This window comes from Homarus americanus, unplaced genomic scaffold (assembly GCF_018991925.1).
Source record: "Homarus americanus isolate GMGI-L3 unplaced genomic scaffold, GMGI_Hamer_2.0 scaffold26351, whole genome shotgun sequence".
NCBI classification, from domain to species: Eukaryota; Metazoa; Arthropoda; class Malacostraca; order Decapoda; family Nephropidae; genus Homarus; species Homarus americanus.
The window spans coordinates 2,560,436-2,584,231 of NW_024724368.1; the positions used below are offsets into that span (position 1 = coordinate 2,560,436).

Sequence of the window (23,796 nt, forward strand, 5' to 3'; positions counted from 1 at the left end):
CCCCAAACTCAACTTTTTCAGACACAATACCTACGTTGTAGTAAAAATAACTTCTTAATTTTATGATGGTATGCACACACAATTAATAATTAAGAGAAATATCAATAATATTAGGTTTTTTAACACTTACATTAGTAGAAAAGATGGCTGGGCACACTGGGATGGGCGGTTGGTTCCGAGGCAGAGGGCAGATTATTGGCCCTCACCTGTATCACTTGTATCAATTGTATCACTATCCACCACAGAGGCTTGCAGGGCCTCTTTGTCAAACCCCTCAAAGTCCATATAAGTCCACATCCTCACTATCATTATCACTATCACTGACTTGGGCCGGCTGTGGTGGGTGGTGGGTGAAGAACTCGGTAATGTTTTGATGACTGGGCGACCTTGTGCGCACCCTGCTCGCGCTGCTCTCCGCGTAAAAGGGTACACACACCGCGGAAATTGAGCATTCCGGTTTCGGCAGGGTACCGCGTAAACGTGGAAACGCGTAAAGTGGGACCGCGTAAAGTTAGGGTTGACTGTACTATATAAAAGAGCTTTTGATTGTACGTGAATGAATTAGAAATATGAAAATCAGAAGACAAATGATGGTTGGATATTATTCTCAGAAATGTAAGACAGGATAAGATTTTTAAGTCAAGGAAGGTTTAAACTTGCTTGTAAATTTTTTTTTAGAGGAACCATATGAAATTATATGAAGTTATTGATTCTATGTTATCATTTGGAATTAAATTTATGTAGTGGTCTGTTCATGCATCTGTTTTCTTGAAGGTATACAGTATTATTATGATGCCAACTTCTGCATATGTAATAAACTCTTCCATATATCATTATAGAGGTAGTACAAGAATTCTTAAAAAAAAATTACTGTGCTTTTCAGTTTGTCATAGAATACTTAACTTAGGTTTTCCAGTTTGTGTAGTTAAGAATGGCTACAGTTATTGCATATGTAATGGGTGTATTGGATGTGATATTATGTAGGTAATGATAAATAGATGTATAAAGAGACTGTTATTTGACCACAGTCGTATTTCAGGTATACGAAAAATCGCCGTTACAAATTTTCTGTTCTTACACCTCTTTCTTACAACACGAAAGCTTTTCTCGCTTAAATGAATGATGGTCCCAGCAAAAACTGGAATCATACAAGCCAGATGCATCCCCTCCAAGAGTCTCCTTGACCTTGAAGGGAACATGTAATGACGACCAAGTTTGTTCTTAATGAGTGTTGTAGATATATTAATGGTGTAAGAAGTTTTTTTCGGTGATACATGTAGATGTCTAACTGTCTGGGAACGTATCCCATCGAACCCCAAGTTATAAGGATCCCGATCTACGATATTTCGACCTGTGATGGGTTTTCAGGAACCTAACCCCATCATAAATAGGAGGGATACCTATACCTGTACTGAATACTGTAATACTAATGTATTTAAATACAGTTAATTCACCTACTACCATACTGTGCAGTTTTTTGGCTTGAATGGATCATGCCTAAATTTTGTTTGATAATACTGTTAACAGTTTAAAAAAAAAGACTTTTTTATACCAAAATAAATTTAATTTTAATTTTATTTCTTTAAACTTTAATACTGTGCCTTGTTTTAAACATACTTGATGTACTGTATTGTACTGTATAAGTAAACATGGTTTAGGGATCTTTTTAGGTTGAAGTGTAAAAGAAATGATCTTTCGATTACAGTACAGGACTGTAGTACTATACTGAGAAAGAGGGAAAGTAAGGAATCAGTTTGAAATACAGCGATGTGTGTGTACAGTCGACCCTCGTTAATTCGGACCCCTTTAATCCGGATTTCGGATACTTCGGAAAAAATCTGAATTTTTTTTTTTTTTTTTAGGAATATTACCTACGCGGACCTTAAGCTAAAATGCTGGTCCACCCACTGTTGGGATAAAACACCAGTGTCTTTCTGGTTAAATGTAACATCACCACTAGTGTGGGGGGGGAGGGGGGGATGCAACTTTTAGCTTCAGACATGAAAAATATTTACCATCTACAGCCAGTAAACAATGGAAACGCAAAATATGTACCAATTAGTAATGAAAAATTGTGCAGTTCCTTCAGCAAATGAAGCTCACCAACTTACAAGAAGATAAATTACCTTACAACTTGCTTTCAGTAGTCTATGTGGAAGTTCTTAGCACAGACTAACTTATCATATCATATACGGTATCACAGTTCTCATTGATCTACAAAAAATACCGGTAATAAAAACCTTTTTGATATTTCACACTTAATATAATACCCGGTAATCTACTTCAACAGCTTCTCCCAGTCCTCTCCTTGAACAGGGCTAGAGGGTACGTGTTTTTCGAATCGTTATCAGTTAAAAAACTGTTACAGCACATGTATATTTTACCTAAACTGCGCCTGAATGAATATATTCTCGGAAATAAATAGTAGTTTTGCTGAAACATGATGTATTTCAATGTAAAATAGGATAAAATACATGACGAAAACAAAAGACTTTACCTAAGCTTCCGATATATATATATATATATATATATATATATATATATATATATATATATATATATATATATATATATATATACAGTGGGGTATGCTATAACGAACGGATCCTACTACGAATATTCCTATAACAAACGGTTTTACCTATAAAATTGAGAATGCTATAACGAACGAAACTCCTACAACGAACATAATTTAATTTTTTTTTTTTCTAATTTATTGTTTTATTATTACAAATATTAATGATATTCTTTATTTCAGGGGTTTAGATGCATATTTATGCACTTTTTTAAAATTTTTACAATTTTATATTATATTTTTCAGTGTTAAGTGGTTGTATTTGGGGGCCTGGAACGGATTAATCCTATAACAAACGAATGCTATAACGAACAAGGTTCTAGAACCAATTAGATTCGTTATAGCATACCCCACTGTAATGCATTCACGGAAATGTAATATTTTTGCTGAAATGACGTACTTATTACAGTGGAAAGTGGGATAAAATTGTGACGAAAACAATGACTTTCGCTTTTTCGTTCAAAAGATGTTACCGTAATCGCTTTTCGCTTGGTTTTCAGTTAAAAAACTGTTGTATTACAATAATATTCTATCCTAATTGACTTGAATAAATACTACAATCCCATATTTCTGAATATTTTCATTAAAATCCATCCAAATCATTTTCCTTGTCATCGTCTGCAGCACCAAACAGCTTCTCCCAGTCCTCTCCTTGAACAGGGGTAGAGGGTACGTGTTTTTTTAATCGTATTCAGTTAAAATACTGTTACATCACATGTATATTTTACCTAAACTGCGCCTGAATGAATATATTCTTGGAAATAAATAGTAGTTTTGCTGAAACGTGATGTATTTCAATGTAAAATAGGATAAAATACATGACGAAAACAAAAGACTTTACCTAAGCTTCGGATGTTCTTGAGGTGTTATTCGTTTTTTTAATAGTTTTCGGTTAAAATACTGTTATATTACAATGATATTCTATTCATGCTGTGCTTGATATAATATATTCACGGAAATGTAATATTTTTGCTGAAATTACGTACGTATTACAGTGGAAAGTGGGATAAAATCGTGACGAAAACAATGACTTTGAAATATAATGCAATATTAACCCCTAAATCGGTTAATTCGGACAATCGGCTAAAACGGACGCCCTTCCCACCTATTAGTCCGAATTAACGAGGGTCGACTGTACTGTACATACATACTGTATGTACATGCAAGCATTAAAAATTATACTGAAAATTTACATTATACCATTACTGTAGTCTGGTTAGATTTGTACTGAGAGGACATGGGTGGAATGGCTGAGGCTAGATCTAGAAAAAGACTAAAGAAGTATGAAAGGACAGATTGAAGGGAAGAGTATCATTGGAGAAGGCTACTGTGGAGATATGCCAGAGTCTTGGTGTATGGAGGAAGATTTGAATGGATTGGCACACTGACTCTTGGGAGAAAATTTATACCATATTACTCTTGTAAATAGAAAAGGTTAATATGTGTGCAATTTGAGAGAGTTCTTTTATAGGCTGGATGAAAAGGAAAATGGTAATGCTATGATAAAGTGAAGTACAGTACCCTTCTTTAATGAGGAAAAGAAAAAGATTAAATTTTATAGTTATAGTTCATACAGTATATATCTACACTATATAGTGGAAAATTTCTTTAGTATATGTTCTTTGGTCATATAGTTGTGTGTTACTGACATGAATCTTTGATTAAATTGACATGCAAATCATTTTACAGGCAGCCAAAAAGGTCAGTTGGGTATTTGGTATTTCTTTGGTGGAAGATAGCTTGTGTTTTTATTGGTTTCATAGCCCCTGTAATTCCAAGGCTACTTTTCAGTGGTGATGCACATGCCTTTTTTAATTGAAGCACTTGGAGATTTAAACATTAGAAATTGAATGAAATTTTTGTATTGGGCAACCTGAACGTGTTTTCATAGTTATTTGTTTTGCATGTTGATATAGTGTTATTCCTATATAAAGCTTTTTACCATAAGGCATGTGTTTCTTGACTATATTTCCACTTTTATCGTTGTGTGTAATATTGAATGTTGTCTTGTGGTGTTAACTTTTTTTTTCCTCTTGATACTTACTGTTGATGCATGGAAATACTTAAGGCGTGTTTTTATGCCTCTGTAGGATGTTGGGACACAAGCAGTAGTGACGGAGTATCTCGTGCGATATGTGGACCTTATTTTCAATGACAAAATACCAACCTTCTCACATTCCACCAATGGGATGGACGGAACACCAAAGAAATCACGTCCAAAATCTCTTGCCATATCTACTCCCACCAAGCTAATATCAATTGAAGAGGCAAGGTCTAGGGCTCTCACCACAGCCATAAAGCCAGACCAGAAGTACATAGAAGTGGGTGAGTATATACTGTACATTTAATATACAGATTGACTGTCGTAGTGAATTGATGGATTATTATTATTTTTTTTGTGCATGTATATCTTTATTAAGCAGTATTTAGCTTCATTCATAAGTAATTTTTCAATACTTACATTTAATTTTGTACTGTAGAAATTTCTAGTGCCATAAATAGTGATATACATTAGTGTAATGATTTTTATAATACTGTATTGTAATGGTTGTAAAGTTTTGAACTGCATGATCTATATTTTGGCATCAGAGTTGAATACCATTACATATATCATGGGTTTATTGTGCTACCTGTAGTTCACTAGTATAGGAATACCTCACTACTCACAACCCCCTTTATCTGTAATTGACATCTTAACACTCTATTCAATATTCTCTTCAGCATAACCTGCTTATTCGCAAAGAAAAATTATAGTATCCTCCAGTAATATTTCAAACCACGCGAGCTAGCTGCAGCTCTCATATTCCACCATAAGACCCACTTCACACGAGCGTGTTTTTCCACGCATGAGGACCCACACAGTTTAGAAATTGAAGTTCAATGGAACCGTTCACATCCCTCTTGCTCTCCCCCTACCAGGCCAAGCTGTGTTATTGTTATTTTTCAACACAGTTTTGGGTAGGTATTCCTTTCTTTTTTTTGACATGCACATACAATCGTTCATACGGAATGTGCAAGAAAAAAAATATCGTAGGCTCAAAAACATAAAGAGAATAAAGATTTCTTATGTCCGCAGTAGTTAGTGTGCGATCGTGGGAGGGGAATGGGGGAGAAGGAGGGGGGTGCGGCGACGGGGATCTCAGCCTCTCCCTACCATCTGGCCAAGGTGTGAGCTAAGTTATTTTTATTTTTCAACTCGTATTCTTTGGGTAGATATATGATTTTATTTTTCTCTATTACATGCCCACACAATTGTTCATAAAGAATGTGCAAAAAAGGTAAAAAAGGAAAAGAAATGGTTATCATAAGGTCAAAGCATAAAGGTCATAAGCATTTCTTACGTGCACGGTAATTAGCCCATGGATTGTGGGAGGAGGGAGTAGTGTTGGAGATCTCCGCCGCTCCAGCCTCCTGCATGTAGTGAAACTATTGCCAACAGCAAATGTGGTATTTTTCTTTTCTTTTATTTATTAGTATAATTGTTAATTTCTTCTTCACATTTACTGGTACAGTACTACAGTATATACACGACCATGGTCCCTAATAGCCTCGGATAATGAGGAGTGTATACAGTGTATTATAAATCTGTGGTGAAAGTTGCCGGTTGGGAACACATCCTCCTCCCTCCATTTACATTAATTCTTATGGAAAAAATTGACTCGAAACATGTACCTGTACTGTACTGTACAGTATTTGCAAATTCGTTATTCTCAATGACTTTTAGGAACAATTTTTTTTTTTATAAACAGGGTACTGTATTCAGGTATTTTTTTTATTGCAGATATTTTACCATTATTTTGAGCATTTAATCACTAGTAGTGACCATGTGAATGGCACATGATCGTCAGCTGGCTGTTGGTGTAGGGGATATGACTGTGAGCTTATGCTTAGTGAAAGAGGGATTATTATTTTCTTTTGACTGAACACAAAAATGTGGTATTTATCAGGTACAGTACACTCTTGTTTTTGTTACAGGTTATCATCTGCCTCATCACATGTTTGTCTTGTATTCATTCTCTGACTTGTCATCTCCAGGTGGAGGTCCCCAGAATTTACCCCCAAAATACCATACTGTAATTGAACTACCAAGTCGAAAAGGTGGCAGCCTGAAGCAGAAGAAATCTCCTTCAGGATGGAAGAGCATATTTAGTAAGGGTCGTAGCGTGCACAAGCATCCAAGAAAAGCATCTACACCGAGCGATATACACCTAAATATTTCGGTAAGTGTTTTATTTCTATTATTGATATGATTTCAAACAATTTAATATGTGAGTTTGTGAAATTAAGCACTGTAGTGTTGATGAGGAAGTACGTGTAGGACTACCAACAACTGAGAGTAAGTTGGTAAGTCGAGCATGAATTTACTATCAGCCTAGCCATTATAAGTGTGGTGCCCAACAAGACCTTACACGTATCATATTCTTGTCTTTCTGTATTTACTTAAGTTTCTGTTTACAATATCCTGTCTGTAGAAAAAATCATATTGTACCCTTAAATTTTATTCTTTAATGTCCAAAGCACTTACCGTAATTACAAAAGGAAATACCGTCATGAAAAAAATTAATATAGGAAATATATAAAGTACGGGGATGCTCACTAGCACAAATTATGATTGTTTATTAACTACTGGTTATTGAATTTGTATGTATGTGATGAAAGTTCCTAGTTGTTCACAGTGCTGACTCAAACATGCTCAATTTCCAACTTTTGGCATTTTAAGTTTGTGACTTATGCCTGGAGCGCATAGGAGGAAACTACCAACAAGAATTTGCAGCAGCAGTACCCCTCCCTCCTATCCTGGGTACATCATGATCAGACCCGGTAATCTTAAAAAGAATAAATGGAAAAAATATAGTTTTTGTGAAGAAAAATGATGAGAAACAAGAAATGGGTTTAAATTAACCTTAATACAGTATAGGTTTGGTTGGATGTGTGACATGTGTTTTATAGCTATATACAGTAGGCTCTCACCAATAACGTTTAATAGGTGCCTGAAAAACACCGTTATTAGCGAAAACGTTAATTGTGTGACATTAAAATAGATGTAACAAGGGTTTATTGGTGCCGCCGCCACAAGAATTTCACCCATTTTTTCCCCTTGAAGCCCTCCTAACACTTTTTGTTAGCTGAAATAAAAAGAATTGCTATTCAATCATCAAAATAAAGAGTTTGAGTAATATAACACTTAGTTTTTGAGGTGCTTGGTGTGATGATTGTTCCATATCTGAGGGCCGCTAACACTTGCACTGTCTTTCAGTCTACAAGCTAACCATTTCACAAGAAAATGCTCTGTTATCACTAACAACCTGTTTCTATCGCCTTTATCATTCATAGCTCGCCTCGCATTTCCATCACTACCGAAAATTTTTTAGCCAGCACAATACTCTTCTTGGTCTCCTCTAAGTTCCTCTTGATATTTTGCACTGTAGACTCAGGACAGTTCAATTTCCTCACTTTAAAAGTTCCCAGTCATTCAGGTGGCAAATCACTCCCTCCACCACCTCCCCTAGCCCCCACAGGCAAAAATGCGGAAGCCATTATTGATCACCGACCCTAACAACCACTGGTTATAGTGGCGAAAATCTCACACATGGGCGCAGTGCTGTATTCCACTGAGCGTGTGTGACAGTGAGAGTGAGGCGGAGTGGACAACTACATCATCAACATGGCGGCAAACAAATGCTATCATTGATGCTCTCGGACGCTTCCTGCGAAATTTCCGTTATTCAAGAGAATCCAGACGTTATTATCGAAAATGGGTATCTATTGTAACTTACCGTTATTGTCGAAAACGTTATTGTGGAAGTCGTTATTGGCGAGAGCCTACTGTACTCTACTAAAATTGTAAAAATTGGTTAATTATATATTTGTTCTTGTTCTAAGTTGTTTAATCTCAAACACATTAGTTGAAGTAAATTCAACTTATCAAATTGTGTTACTTTTTATCCTCTTTCCTGTTTCCTTTTTGCCTACAATCATCAGACATCGTGAGTTACCATGTTGCTTGTGAAATGGTGAGGTCTCCCAGCTTTCTTGATTTGCCGCTTTACTGAAATGATAACTAAACCAAAGTACAGAAGTCTTTAGGAAGTGTGTCGATTATTTATCGCTTTTAGGTCTTCAGTACTTCAGACGGTAGGGGAAGATCAGTCTTGTTTTTCTAAAGTTGTTCATCAAAAGAAGTTGGTGCATTGAAATTCTGAGCTAGTGGTTGTCTCAGAATTAGCTAGGCTTCAGTACTCGAGTTCAAACCGCAGATAGGCTCGTTCATTTTGGGCCTTCTTCAGACATAAAAGGAAGTTCATACTTAAACCTTTATAGTTGGTTGTGTCTCACAGGTTACTCATTCATGACCTGAAGATCATAAATAAAGGATTTAAATATGAATTTCCATTTTATGAGTAAAAGGTAAAGAAATAAGTGACTTGGGTAACCTCATCCCTGGATAAGGTTACAAATCAGCAGAAGCTGAAAAAGTTGCATAATGAAATTCATTTTATAGTTGATGGCTTGAGATGGCCCAAGATGATAACTGGATCAGAGGTGCAAAGCACAGATTCAATTCTTATTTGTTTGGGTGAGGAGCTACTTGCAGGAGAAAATTTTTTATACAGATGATATTGAAGAGGTAGTGGAGAAATGGAAGGAAGGAATAGATGCAAACGGCCTGAGAGTGAATGGCAAAAAAAAAAAAAAGTTGATTAGAAGCGTGGGTGAGGGACCTGTGGTGGAAAGTGGCAAATAGCCATGTGCTGTCTGGAAGAGAGGTGTTGGCAGCAATTCAATAATGTACGAATGTGGAAGGTGGGTACACAAGAGGTGCAGTGGAATAGATGGCTGACTGTGGGATGTTGCTGACTTTAAGTGTTATGTATGTGCAGGTAACCATGTGCCCACAGCAAGGCTGGAGAAACTCACCATTGGGGATATGTCCTTGGACTTTCAGTTAGTTCTGTTACTTGGATGACATGATCAATGCTGGTGGGAATGCTGAAGCCTGTACAGGTAGTTGCATGAGTCAGAAGTTGCTGGAGGAAGTTTAGGGATATGCTACCATTATTGACAGCAAGAACACATTCCCTTTGAGTAAAAAGAAAAAATTTATGCAGCTGGTGTGAGAAGTGTGATGTTGTATGGCAGTGAAGCATGGGTAGTTAAAGATGATGACATAAGTAATCTAAAGTGGGCTGAAATGAGAATGTTGAGATGGATGTGTGATGTGACACTGAAATACAGGAGCTAATAGGGTAGCTGGATATTGAAAGTATTGGTGAAGTCCTATGTAGAGGCAGGCTGAGATGGTTTGGGCATCTGGAGTGAATGGGCAAGACCAATTGGGTCAAGAGGTGCATGTGGCTATGTGGGGAGGGGAGGAACCTGACGAGAGACTTCAAGAGACCTTGCAGCATGGAGGGCTGGCATCCATTAACTGGAGGTAACCCACACAACCTTGGAAATTGGCCATAAAACAATGTTGATGATGTAAGCTACCATTAAACATGTAAAAGTTCTTGGACATTGGCCATTTTTTTGTAAGGGATGTGATCCTGATACAGAATTGTATTTACATCACAAGTCTTTCATATACAGTATTCCCCACAGTCATTGAAAGAGATTTCATGCTTTTAAGTCATCATATTTTGTTAATTTACCTTATGTTTATTTAGACTTTTCAAGTTTCTTTCACATCTTTTGTAGATGATTTTTTGTTTAGAAATTGGGTTAATTTTTTTCATGGCAAATTTTAGATAGTTCTCCAACATAGTATTCTTTGTGGACAGCTATTCCTTTCCTATCTATTTAGATTATACAGTATATTTAAGTTAGCATTAATCCCTGCCCATGATTACTAATTTTTATATTGAAATGTTTAATGGTGTTTGTCTTTTAGAATTATGTTTGTTTTTAATTTGAAATATTAGGCTTTCTTTCTCTTACTTTTTTCTCAAAAGGAAATTGTGCAAGCAGTATTATTGGTTGTTTTCATCTCATAAACTTCTTGTGTGATTACGGTAATATTTTGCATAAGTTTACACACCTAGTAATGCTTATATCTATAATCATAACAGAAAGGCATTGTTTTTCATTCCTGAATGTAGAGGATACATGTATTTTCTTTGATGTAGGGTGACTTGACTGGCCTGGTCTCGGCAGCTAACAGTAGGTACATCATTCTATGCCTGAGTCACAGATTTGGATTAAAACCTTATTTATTACTCAGACCAGTTCTGTGATCCAACCTTCATCAGCAGCTGTAACATGTGATGTAGGCATGATGTGTTCCAAAGGTGACCCCCCAAATGTACTGTTTTTGTGCCTTGTTCCAAACTCAACACATGGAAGCAGTTGAGGCTTGCTTTCAACATCGGCTATGGTTTTCTACTCAGTTTACCACATACATTATAATGGCAAAACATCCTCCTTAGTTACCTTGTTCTGAAAGTTTTTATTTTTCTTGTACAAGTACAGTATTCCTCACTGTTAGCACAACACAATTTTGTTTTTACTCTATTCACCAGTTAAAGACTTCTAACAAAACACACGTCCTCCAGTATTACACAATCAATAAATGAACATGTTCTGAATGTGTTCTGGACCAAGTTTCATCACTTACACATCTCATAAACCATAAACTTTCCTCTCCTTTCATGATTTACCAGTGGCATCCATTGGTTACAAGTGCCTCTATGACCAAAAGGAAAGGATATATATTTCGTTAGAAGTGAAAATGCAAATACAGTACAGTACTGGTAATTGAGCTCAGTGAACTGAGAGTAGTATGAGGGGGGGCACCTGAATGCATGCTGACTACTAAAAGATTTAAAAACACAAAGCCATTCTCCACACCAACCATGCATGCAGCCAGTCTCTTACACACATACAACTAAAAAAAAATTTATAAAAATAAATTTAGTTTGTTTGAAAATAGACACCAACCATGGATGTGAGTGACACTAGAACATGAAGCGGTTAAATCCACAAACCACACCTGCACTTTAAATCTGAAACCAAGTGGATATTGAGCACTACAGAGTTGTGAATTTTTTATTTTTGACCTTTGGCTGTTTGATTTTTTATACACATAGCCTACCTCAAACATGCAACCATCACCATTTACATGTTTTCCAATGAAATTGTTAATTTCACTTCACACACTTTTGCATAGCTTAATACTTTTTAAGAATGTATCTTTTGTAGTTACTGAGGAATAAAGTACATTGATTTTATATACTGTACACTAAGAAAGTTGTAAATTTGATAATTACTTTTTGTAATGACTTGGAATAATTTAATCTATTTTGCAACACTAATTAATAGCTTCCTGTAATATTTGGTCAATGATATTTTTACATACAGTATTTCTCTTATTATCTTCCAGTATATTATGTTTCAACACAGATATGTTTTCAGTTTGTTTGGTTTTCTATTCTGAATGGTTTACCAGAATTGTCTCAAATACTGTACCATACCTTTCTTCCTAACACTTAACTCCTTTATTTTTCTGTAACTTCCCTGTAACTTCTTCTGAATACTCTCACTTAATTAAGGAAGTTACACACACACACACACACACACACACACACTGTCTAACTTGTTGGTTAACTCCACAAAATACTCTCCTCTGCATTGAGACATGTTACAGTTCCTCTGGCCTTATCTAACTATCCAGTACCTGTAGTGGCTCCTGATCCAGTTACATTTCCCTTCACATCTTTTACTGCTCCATCCACATACAGTATACAGCTATACCTTGTTTAACGATGGGGTTGCATTCCTGAAAAAACTAAATTTTAGTAAAACCGCAAAAATACCCATAAGTATTACCGTAAATCCCTGTGCGTTTTAGGCTTTTAGTACCACCTCCAACCAGCCTCACCACCTACTACCACACCCTAAGTCAAAATTACCATCAGTACCAACATTACTATCATCACTGCATGTCGCCCACCATTGAGTTTGTTAATGAAAGTTCATATACTGTACTGATAATAACTTGACCACAATTGTTTATTATTTTTCATAATAAAAAGAGATTATTATTTGTATGGTAGATTTAAGAGGGTAAATGTGAATTTACATTTCCATTATCGAGGTCTAGGAAGCAATAAGGCAGTTAGTATCATTCTATTATTCTAATTTTTTGTAATTGGAACATGGTAGGTATTTGAAAAGGTTGTTGACTTTCCACAAAAATTTAATAATATGTTGTTAAGCCACTTTGAAAGCTTTTCAAATTCAGATATACCTGTATGAAAAAATAAAAAATCTTGAAAGTGTGTGTGTGGCAACAAACCAGGGGTAGTACGCATTCTGTTGCTCTAAGGTAATTTACTGATATTCAGGTATCATAGACAGTAATGAATCACACTCTTGAGTCCATGTATACGAGTACATATTATACAAAACAGATGTGATTTTAAAAGGTGGCATTTGTTATTGTTATGCCCTTTAAAGCAACCAGATTGTTTTCTATTCAATGGAAAAGCCGTTTTAAGAAATTTTTTTCCCATCTGTATAATTTTCTACAAAAAAAATACCATAACTACAGCCTGTGGAATACTCTCTTTCCCTGTGCATGCATGTCACAAATTTGTTTCCTGTCTTGCATAAACATGCTGTGAACAGGTTTGATAACAATACAGTATACTTGTCTGATCTCTCCCTGCACTTTTTATTTGTTATTTATATTACTCAGAAAAGTACTGCACTAAGTATCTTGTAATCAGGCAGCCCTTGTAAAGAACAAAAGTAATGCAGCACATTTTTATTAATTTTTATTTTTCAGTGGTACAGATTCTCATAATTTTCAAGATTTTCCTTTTCCTGTTACCTTGAACTGGACAATTAAATGTAGTCTTATAGTAATATTTTAGTCTGTAGAATTTTATCTCTTTCCCTTTAGTTCTCCTAATGGTTGACCACCTCCTGGTACTGGTTATGTCTTGAACACCCTAAGTCTCATTAACCTTCACCTGTGTTGCCACTACAGGACTCATTGGTGACTGAGGCAGATATTGCCCCTTCCTCCTCCAAGCGCCTCCGACCTGTCAAGTCAGTTGAGTCCCTCATCTCGGCCTCAGCCTCCTTGCACTCAAACAGAAATTCACAGGTTGGTATTTTCTATGCTTTATGAATTATTAAAAGTGTTATGGTGTTCATGTGCAGCAGATCTTCCTGTTGTGCTCTTGGTTGGTGAGTTCATGATGTTTATTAATGTGTATTTTGAATTTATGGAAATTTTATGACACTTCAGGTGCAGAATGACTTGAGGCTTCAACACTGTCTGATATCATTAAAATTTGTTACTGTAGTGCATTCTTTGATGTACGATGCATCTCACTGATTGCCTTTGTCAAGTCACATTTCATAATTTTGCTCATGTGATTGTCCTTTCCACTTAATTCACAATACAGTGAACCCTCACTTTACGTGGTCAATTGAACCCACGGAGGCCCGCGTAAAGCGAGAAACGCGTAAAGTGAACAACATAACATATGGGATTAAATGAAATAGAGACCGGCTGACCCCCAAACTCCACTTTTTCTGACACAATACCTATGTTCTAGTAAAAATGACATCTTAATTTTATGATGGTACATGCACACAATTAATACTTAAGAGAAATAGAGAAATACAGTTGCCTAGTTAATGTCCATTCAAATAATGGACTCAACTCCCTCCCCCTCTTCTCACACCCCTGGCTCTTCACTCTCTGAGAAACGTTTGGGGGAAAACCACTAGATTTTAAGGTATACAGGTTGTACCTCTCTAGTCCGGCAACCTCGGGACCTGACCGGTGCCGGACCATGGAAATTGCCGGACCATGGAAATTCACCCTTTTCCTGGATAGATAGTGACTTGTGCTTATGCCTGGAAGCACTAGCACCACTTTCTCTGCATCATGGTCTCTTTGAAGACATATTGAAGGGTTAAATGTCGTATAGTAGCTTCTCAAATTTCGCGAGTTTTTAATTCTTAACGTATTTTATTGGAACACACAAAAAATAAATAAATAAAAATTTTGACGGCGGAAACTTGAATTTCGACGGGTTTGAACGGCCCGCCAACGTGCAGACGACGTGCATAATCGTGTAAACAGCGTCATTTCTCTTATGTACAAAAGATTCATTATTGTTTATTACTGAATGTCTTTTTTATTGAATTAATGTTTGTGTGCAAAATGAGCAATACAATTCATTAATAATACGTAGAATATTAAAACACACGAGGAAATGACACAGCATTGTATTCGTTGATTACAAAACCAGTGACTGACTGGTTCTACATATAAAACTGAAGAAAATAAGACCTTGGTTGTAGCTGTAGTAAAATTAATATGGTTGTTTTAAGTAATGTTATTTAATGTTAATAAATGGAACAACAGAAGTAGCTACGAGTAACGATAATGGTAAAGAAAAAAGAGAGATCGCATATGTAAGTGCGCATGCGCACATGTGAAAACATATCATCATTACTTTACATAAGAATATGAAACCAACACTTATTTACTGTTCATATATATTTTAATTAATGTTTCTGAATTTGTTTTAATTGAATTAATGTACGTGTGTGCAAAATTAACAATACAATTTATTCATAATACGTGGAATATTAGAAGAGACGAGACGAGACGGCTGCCGGCATTGTTTATGTTAAAGCTTACGAAACCAGTGACTGATTGGTTCTACATATAAAACTGAAGAAAATAAGACCCTGAGTTTAGCTGCAGTAAAATTAATGTAAAAAAATGAATATGGTTGCTTGAAGTACCTGTAATGTTATTTAATGTTAATAAATGGAACAATATAAGTAGCTAACCATTAATGGTAAAAAAAAAAGTGAGACTGCTCGTATGTAAGTGCGCACATGTGAAAATATATCGTCATTACTCTACATAAGAATATGAAAGCAACACTTATTTACTGCTCATATATATTGAAGGGTTAAATGTTGTACTCTGTATAGACAAGCAGAGAGAGAGAGAGAGAGCAGCCGAACTGCCGGATGTAAACAAACCTTAATTTCCCGCGGCTTTGTTTTTTTTTTACGGGATTAGCCCACCCGGGCATAGGTCACTGACCCACATTGGGCCTGAGGGGCAAAAATTTAATACTCCTGCAATAATAATAATAATTCAGATAAGTAAAAAAAAAAAAAAAAAAGTGCCTATCTACCTATTGGACAAACTAAAATCGTTCCGGACCACGGGAGTTTCCGGACCACAGAATGCCGGACTAGAGAGGTACAATCTGTAGTAATAAATAATACCTCGAACTAAAGTTAGGATAATATAATTGACATTGCTGGATTCCTTGTAAGACCAGGAATATTTTGAATATAAATGTCATATATTTTGCACAAAAGATAACATATTTAGTAAACAAAATACTTAAAATCAAAATTTGTATGTCTAATGCAAAATCTATGATGTTTATATTCAAAATGATCATCAAATTGTAAGAATTCCAGCAATGTAAATTATATTCTGGCCCTAAAACTATCTTCAATAAATAAACAAAATATACTTACCGAAATACTATCTGTCAATCAAAATACCCCACCTCCCCTCTTCCCACCTGCTCCCTCACCCCTCACCTTCCCTCCCTACCAGAGAAATGATTGGGTTATAACAGTATATTTACATTTTTAGTAATAAATAATACCTCAGACTAAAGTTAGGATAATATAATTGACATTGCTGGATTCCTTGCAAGACCAGGAATATTTTGAATATACACTTCATATATTTTGCACAAAAGATAACATATTTGCTCTGAGTAAACAAAATACTTGCATTAGATCTAAAATTTGTATGTCTAATGCAAAATCTATGATGCTTATATTCAAAATGATCATCAAATTGTAAGAATTCCAGCAATGTAAATTATATTCTGGCCGGATAATTTGTATGAATTTTATGAGCTAAATAAAAAAATTATACTTCACCCGCTTATATGAGTAGATGCACCTTAAAGTGGGAATTCCGGTTCTGGCAGGGTACCGTGTAAATGTAGAAACGCGTAAAGTGAAACCGCGTAAAGCGAGGGTTCACTGTACTAAAACTTACCACTATTTCCTCTTAAGTAAAAAAAAAAAAATTAAATTCATCTCATAATTCTTAGCTGCTAATATTAATAATTCTGCTTTTATCGCTCATGGCGTCAGAAAATATGTTACTACGTATATTCAGATTTGAATATATAAATACTGTACTAATGGTAAACCATTGTAAAGAACTAAAAACCTATAAATAAAACAGTGCATTACCAATCACTGTACAGTGTGTGTGTATATATATATATATATATATATATATATATATTAACATTTACTCATGTACTGACACACAACAAAAGTTGGACTTCATGGCTTGGGTGCAGGGCTTAAAATTATGCATTCTACTATATTTTAGTTGTTTGAGTGAATAAATGTTTTATTTTATCTTTCAGGGTTTCTTTGTTTCATATTGTTATTTATATTTATATTACACAGGCACTAGACTCGCCAGAGAAGCGGGAGATGTTAATTTGGGAGAAATATGAGAGGTCTCCACAGGATGATCGTGAAAGCAGAAGCAGCTCCATGTCCAGTCCCATCCCTTCTCCTCGCACACACAACCGATCAGTTTCGCATGATTCTTACTTTAACAATCTTGAAAGTCGGTCAAATAACTTACCTTCCCAAGTGCCAGTCAAAGAGGAAGGCGAGAGTGATATAGATTTCTCACCAGATAATTCAAGAATGTTTCTGGATATTAGTGAGCTTGATTTGAACTTTAGTACCAGTGAGAAAGACTTGAAAGGCTTTGAGGTGGACACTCTAAAATCAACTTCAGTTGAGGATCCAGACAATATGTCCAGTTCTACATTGGATATGGAAAATTTGAGTATGTGTTCAGAGACTGGTAGAAGTAAAGAGAATTTAAGTCCCAGGCCAGAGAAAAAGAGTCTGAAGGAAAAATTTAAACACAGGTTTACTTCCCCACCCAGTCAACGAAGAAATGACCCAGGTGTAAGTGATTCTAGTGAGGACTCGCGAAACAATAGCTTAAAAAGGGCTTCAGCAACTCTCAAGGATAAGATTGTCCATGCTCTCAGCCCAGAAACTTCTCGTCGTCGTACTGAGACTTCCCCAAGGCCATCTTCCCCGTGCAGTTCTCCAAAATTTAAGCATGTCCGTACAGTAGAAACAGATAGAAAAGATGGCCACGTCTTAAAACCAGAAACCTCTAGTTTCATAAGAGGAGCTAGATTATTACCCGAGTGTGAAAGAAGTAGAGAAACAATAACTGCAGAAATACATGTGGAGGCAGAAAGTCAAGAGTGTGATGATACTCCATCAAGAATTAGTATGGTCAGTGCCCTCATAGATCCAGAACTATTAGATAAAATAACACACTTGAGAACATCTCCTTCAGTTAGTGCATCAGAAGTAAGCAGCACCTCTCTTGCTGAAGCTACTGTATCAGATAATGAGAGTTTCACATTGGGAAGCAGCAGCAGTGGAGTGGGTGTAGGAGGAAATGGAAGAGAAGTGTTCTCAGATAGTGTTAGTAGCATTGCGCCATCATCTACAGTAGTGACTCCAGTTGCACCTTCAGTTGCCATTGTTGCTGAAAAATCTGAGTCACAACACATTATCCCCATTACTCCAGTTACTCCTGTAACTCCCATTACACCTGTCACTCCTGTAACACCAGTGCAAGAAGACTTCACACCACAACAAGAACTTCCCAAAGCTCGGCCAAATTCATTGCTTGGCTTACCAACAGCAGAGCTGTTGACCCTAGGGTCTGCACTCACTTCTCCAGAGACTCCCCAGGGTGACTCCACATTCTTGGAAATTCAGTATCACCCCTTAAGTGACACAACTGAACCTTCCACTCCTAGTGAGTCCCAGTTTGTTCAGGACTTAGTAAGTATGGGACAACCAGTTCCATATCCACCTGCTATTGAGGAGCCTCGACAGTCAAGCCCCTTGTCAATAGATTTGAGCAGTAGTGATGACCCTACTGAAGAAGGTCCAATGTATGAAAATGTAGACACTAATATCTTGGGACATTCTTTCAAGACAGCAGAGTCTCCTTATGATGAACCTGCACCAATGTCCTCTACCCCAAGTGTTCAGTCTTCCCAAGCCAGTTTTCAAACTTCTCAGTCAAGTGGAGAAGCTTTGTTAGGGGAGTCAGAAGTTTCAGGCTTGGATGTTGAATATGAAAACTATAATTATAATTCTGTGTATGAAAATGTTCAGTATGGTGCCGAGTATGAAAATGTGGAATATGGACCAGAGTACCAAAATGTCGATTATGAAACAGAAAGTGAAAACAAAGATAAAGCAAAAAAGGGATTAAGTGTAAGAGAAGTAGAATCTGATGACAAATATAAAACTGTCTGTGCTTCAGAAGTGGATGATTATGAAAATGTTCGTATAGTAGATGATAATGAAGGTATGATAGTAGATAGTGTGTATGAAAATGTTGAATCATCTCCCAAGGAATCTTTACCAGTGTACGAAAACTTAGAGGAGAGTAGTGATGATCAAGACCAAATTGTGCCTGATGCAGATGATGCCTATGAAGAATATTCATTTAGAGACCAGCCAAATTATGAAAATATAGAGTTTAGCTCTTCAGTCTCTACAGTATCTGAAAAAATTGTAAGTGACGATAAAAAATCTGAAGTTGAGATTGAGGGGGAAATGGTGTACCAACAAGTTAAGTTTCTTAGGAAATCTATACAAGAGGTAAATGAAATGCTTAAGGTAAATGATGGAAATCAGTATGCTTTAGAACAATCAGGTGGTGGTGCTGTGGGTAATAGTGAAATGGGTACAACTGCACACACAGTGGGCTTACCTGATAAATCTTCAGAGCTTCCAGTTAAGGTGCCTCAAATGGGCAACTTAAGTGTTTCCCAATTATGTGAATCCTTGCCTTGTTCCCAGGAATTTATACCAGAGTCTGAGAGGACTGCAGTAGATGCTGAACTATATACTCAGCCTAGTGAGGATAGTGAATGCTTAGACTCGCCCATTACTCCCTCATCAGTAAGCATGGCAACTGAGGTCTTGGTTCTACCATCTTTTGCTTCACCAACAGAATCCACCACAGATGATGTTACATCTCCAGTGAGTAGTGATGATGCCAGTTCTCCTAAACCCCTACAAGAGACCTTGGATCACTGCTCATCTTCTCCTTGTACCATGCCACCCATTTTGCCAAGCCTTTCTCCACCTACTCCAGAGAATGTTCCAGTGCCTCCAGCTGCAACGTCTACCCCAAATAGAGCTTTACCACTACCAAGCATTTTTAGTCCTGCTCCTAAGCCCAGGACCACTCCTCGCTATGCTCCTATTGGTCCACCAGTCCCACGACCTCGTCAATTACCTAAACCCAACTTAACCTCGCCATTAATTTCCCCCGTCTCTACACCATCATCTGTATCCATCTCTCCAGATTCTCCTGCAACACCAGGCACTCCCAGTGGTGGATCTGCTCAGACTACACCAACTGAAGAAAATGTGCCTCATTCCCAGATTTTCCAGCCTAGTCAGTCACTCTTCAGTTTTCAGTGTCAGAAAGCTGAATCAGGTCACTCAATTGAACCTAAAATTCACCATAATTTAGGTGAAGTTAAATCTCAGGTTGAATCTACAAAAGATGGAACATGTGAATCAGTGTTGTCTGCTGGGTCTGCTTTTTATGATTCTAAGCAATTGACTGAATCTAAGCCCATGTTGCCCTCACAGCTTCCCACCATCCAAAGATTTAAGAGTTCCCCTGATTTTAGATCAACTGCCAAAGACAATAAGTTTGGCATTGTTCTTCAGGAAAGTGCAACAAAAGAGGCTGAGGATACCACTGTAGCAGAACTTGCCAACATCCTTAGTAATGCTGATGATATGGACCCACAAAAGAGAGAGAGAATTGAACAATACAAAAAGGAAAGACGATCGTATTTAAGAGAAAAGTACAAATCGGAGAGCTTCCGTGGTGGAGAAAAAGACGAGATGATCTTGAGACTTAAACAAAAGGCAACAAGTCCATCTCGACCAGAAGATGATGACGATGGTGAGGACGAAGGTGAAATTATTCAAAGATCAGATACTGGTTGCACAATTTCTGGAAGGAGAGATAGCATTAGCCCATCAAAACAACTTCACGAGGTATATTCAGGGAGAACCAGCCCAACCAAACAGTTAGGAACTACTAATGTTGTGGTTGTTGAAAAATATAGCATGGACTCAACATTTATACCAGAGAGAAAAGGAGAAGGTGAAGGTTTGGTATTTAAGAGAAATTCGCCTGCTAGAAGAAGTCTCAGTGACATGGGAAGAGTTGGAGAATTGAAGAGTCCCACAAGAAATCGCTTCTCAACTGGAAGTCCAACTCCTACTTTCCAGAGAAGCAGTAGTAGTGGCAGCAATAGCAGCAGTGGTGGCAGTCGACCAACTGAATTGACAAGTCCACGTTCTTGCTTGAGGAGATCTCCAGACAAGGAAGTATTACAGCGACGTTCTAGCACTGGTGATTCAAAGTCTAGTCCATCAAGAAAGAATTCGTCACCAACTAGTCCATTAAAATCTCCCTCTGGGACTCCACCTTTTCGTAGATCAGGTAGTACTCGGGGAAGTGGACGTCACAAGACTGTTAAGGAGGACATTGATGAAGATATTAATGTTAAAGAACGTGCTGCTATGTGGAGTAAGAGTAGAGAAAAACTTACTAGTTTAGATAAATTAGAAAAAGAGATTAAAGCAGAAAAAGTTATGAGTATTAAGCAAGAACAGAAGTTGGGAAAGGATTCAACAACAAGGAAAAACTCTACTCTTACACCTCTTTCTCCTGTACGAAAAACTTCTATTCCAAAAGCAACCCCATCTTCCCCTGGCATTCCCAAAGCAGTCCCATCATCCCCAGGAACTTCAAAATCGATCTCTTCTCCTGGCATTCCAAAAGCAACTCCTACCTCTCCGACCAGTGTTTCTAAGAAATCTACAAGTAAATTAGGAGAGAGTAGTAGTGAACTGACTGCTGCTGGAAATGCAGCTGCCAGGGGAAACTCTGGACAGCAAAGACGAATTAGGGATATGGCAGCCATATTTGAGAGAGACTCGCCTACAAGTGCCAAGCCAGCTGTTATTAGACAAAGTTCAAGAGAAGAGAAGAAGGAAAGGTAAGGAATATTGATAGGTGTTTTGTATGTATGTCCATGACATCTTTCAAGCATGTGTGAAGGTAATTCACTCCATAATGAATTTGCATGATGTCAATTGAATTAGTGAACCTTGAGTTCTGCATTTCTGTTATAGTTATCTTTAAATTGTACTAAAATTCTCTATAGTGTTTACTGTAAAAGCTCATGAACACTCAATTCCTTTGGATTTAAAATGTACAATATAAAATGTTATTGTCTTGGTAGTTATGAATGAAACAAATGATTTTGTTATACTGTATTGTTAAAGCACTTACGTATAGTAACTTTCTCTGACTATATTTTATCTTCCGATTATTAACTTGTAGTTATTACTCTTATTAAAGTCATATGCAATCACAATCATTGTATGTTATGAACACATAGATGTATCCACTTAATAAGTTCATAAATTTTGCCAATATATCTTTAGAGGACTTGTAAGCTTCCTGTTTCCCTACTAGGTATTGAAGAAAGTTTGATGCTGCACATCCCTAAACACCAAAGATCAACCTCTCATCTGATGCAGTAGCTCCCTCACAAACGCCAGTTGTAATCACCACTCGGGGAATGGTTAACATTTTCAGCCAATTAGAGGTGTTTATACTCTTCAACCTTCGACTTCAGCTCTGGATCCTTGGGTGGTGATGAAAATATGGGTTGCCATTATGAACTGCTGCCTCTGCTCTCTACCAAGAACTTGTTGTGGTTACATTCCAAATATTTTTCCTCATATGTGCATGTTATGAACTACTTTAGATCTGATATTCCCTTCATTAATTCTTTCTCTTGCTACAGGCAAGATTGTGCCATTGCAACCTATAGCCAGTTTTGATCCAGATTTCACCTAAACCCAGTTTCAATATTTCATACACATATGTGTATGTATTATAACTGAATATTTTTAATTAATGTTTTATTGCTCAGATTTCTGTGTCTATTGTCATGTTTCTAACTCTTACCAGTGGTGTAAATATTACCATTTTCACTTGTGCATCCAGTTTGAAGTTCATAATTGTGTTCATTCAGTTTGTTGTTGCTGTGTGTGTGTTGATTCAGGCATAACTTTTTATATTTTTATAAATGTAATTGGATTTATGATCGGTTTAAATTCTGACAATTCTTTGTTTGTAATATATTAAACTTATTAGAAAACATGTCTTCAAAGCACAAGAATAGGAATAATTTCAGATGCTGTGTACCTGATTCACAGCTAGCTAGGAGATAAACTAGTTTATATCTTGAAAACTAAAATACCTATCCAAAGCCTTGAACAATAATCTGATTGTTAAGATTAGAGAAATAAGATACATCTGGTGCAAAAGTGATTTCATAAAAGTCCATTTGTATAAAGTATCATAACTTGTTTTGAAGATATCCAGTGTAAATACTTGTATGAAATATAAGCATAAATAAATATTTTTCATCAATAACCTTCATAATAGGTCGACTGTACATGTCCCATAGTCAAATCAAAATGCAAGTTAAATACACATCTTTAAAGGTATTGTATCAGGTGACCAAGAGATTGTTGGTTTTGGGTGTTTCAGGTGACCAAGGTAGTAGGCAGCTACCAAACAGGGAGGTACTACCACCTAGGATGATATAGGAAGCATAATATGTTGTCTAATGGTAGACCCTGCTGCCATATGGCATCACAAAAATTGTGACCAAGTCCCAGGTTGCTGATCTGACTTTCTGCCTCATTTACACAATTGCAGGGTCTCAATTGTTTCTCTTACCTTGACAACACATCATATACTGTATATCATTTCTCACTATTGATCTTTTTTTCATTTTTGTATTTCTTTATAGTTCTTTATTAGTAGTAGTACTGTTATTATTTTATTTTTAATTTTGTATTTTTATTATAAATTTTATTTACTTTGAACTAATTATTATTCTTGTTATTATTACTATATTACATTTTTGTTCCCCAGGCTGCGATGTCGGTCAATGACCTTTGGTTCTCACACACATTATAGCAGCTGTGCAGTTCCTATCTGACCACAACCAGTAGTCTTA

General features: G+C 36.6%; 1 protein-coding gene across 1 annotated transcript in view; it reads left to right on the top strand.

Moving 5' to 3' along the window:
- Positions 1-23,188, top strand: part of LOC121864270 — an 81,292-nt gene extending 58,104 nt beyond the window's left edge. The window contains exons 8-12 of the mRNA XM_042363357.1: positions 4,666-4,900; positions 6,611-6,795; positions 13,566-13,685; positions 17,069-21,753; positions 22,236-23,188. Coding sequence (XP_042219291.1) covers positions 4,666-4,900; positions 6,611-6,795; positions 13,566-13,685; positions 17,069-21,753; positions 22,236-22,242 — 5,232 coding nt within the window. The 3' untranslated portion in view covers positions 22,243-23,188. The remainder of the gene's footprint in view (positions 1-4,665; positions 4,901-6,610; positions 6,796-13,565; positions 13,686-17,068; positions 21,754-22,235) is intronic.
- Positions 23,189-23,796: the final 608 nt, after the last annotated feature.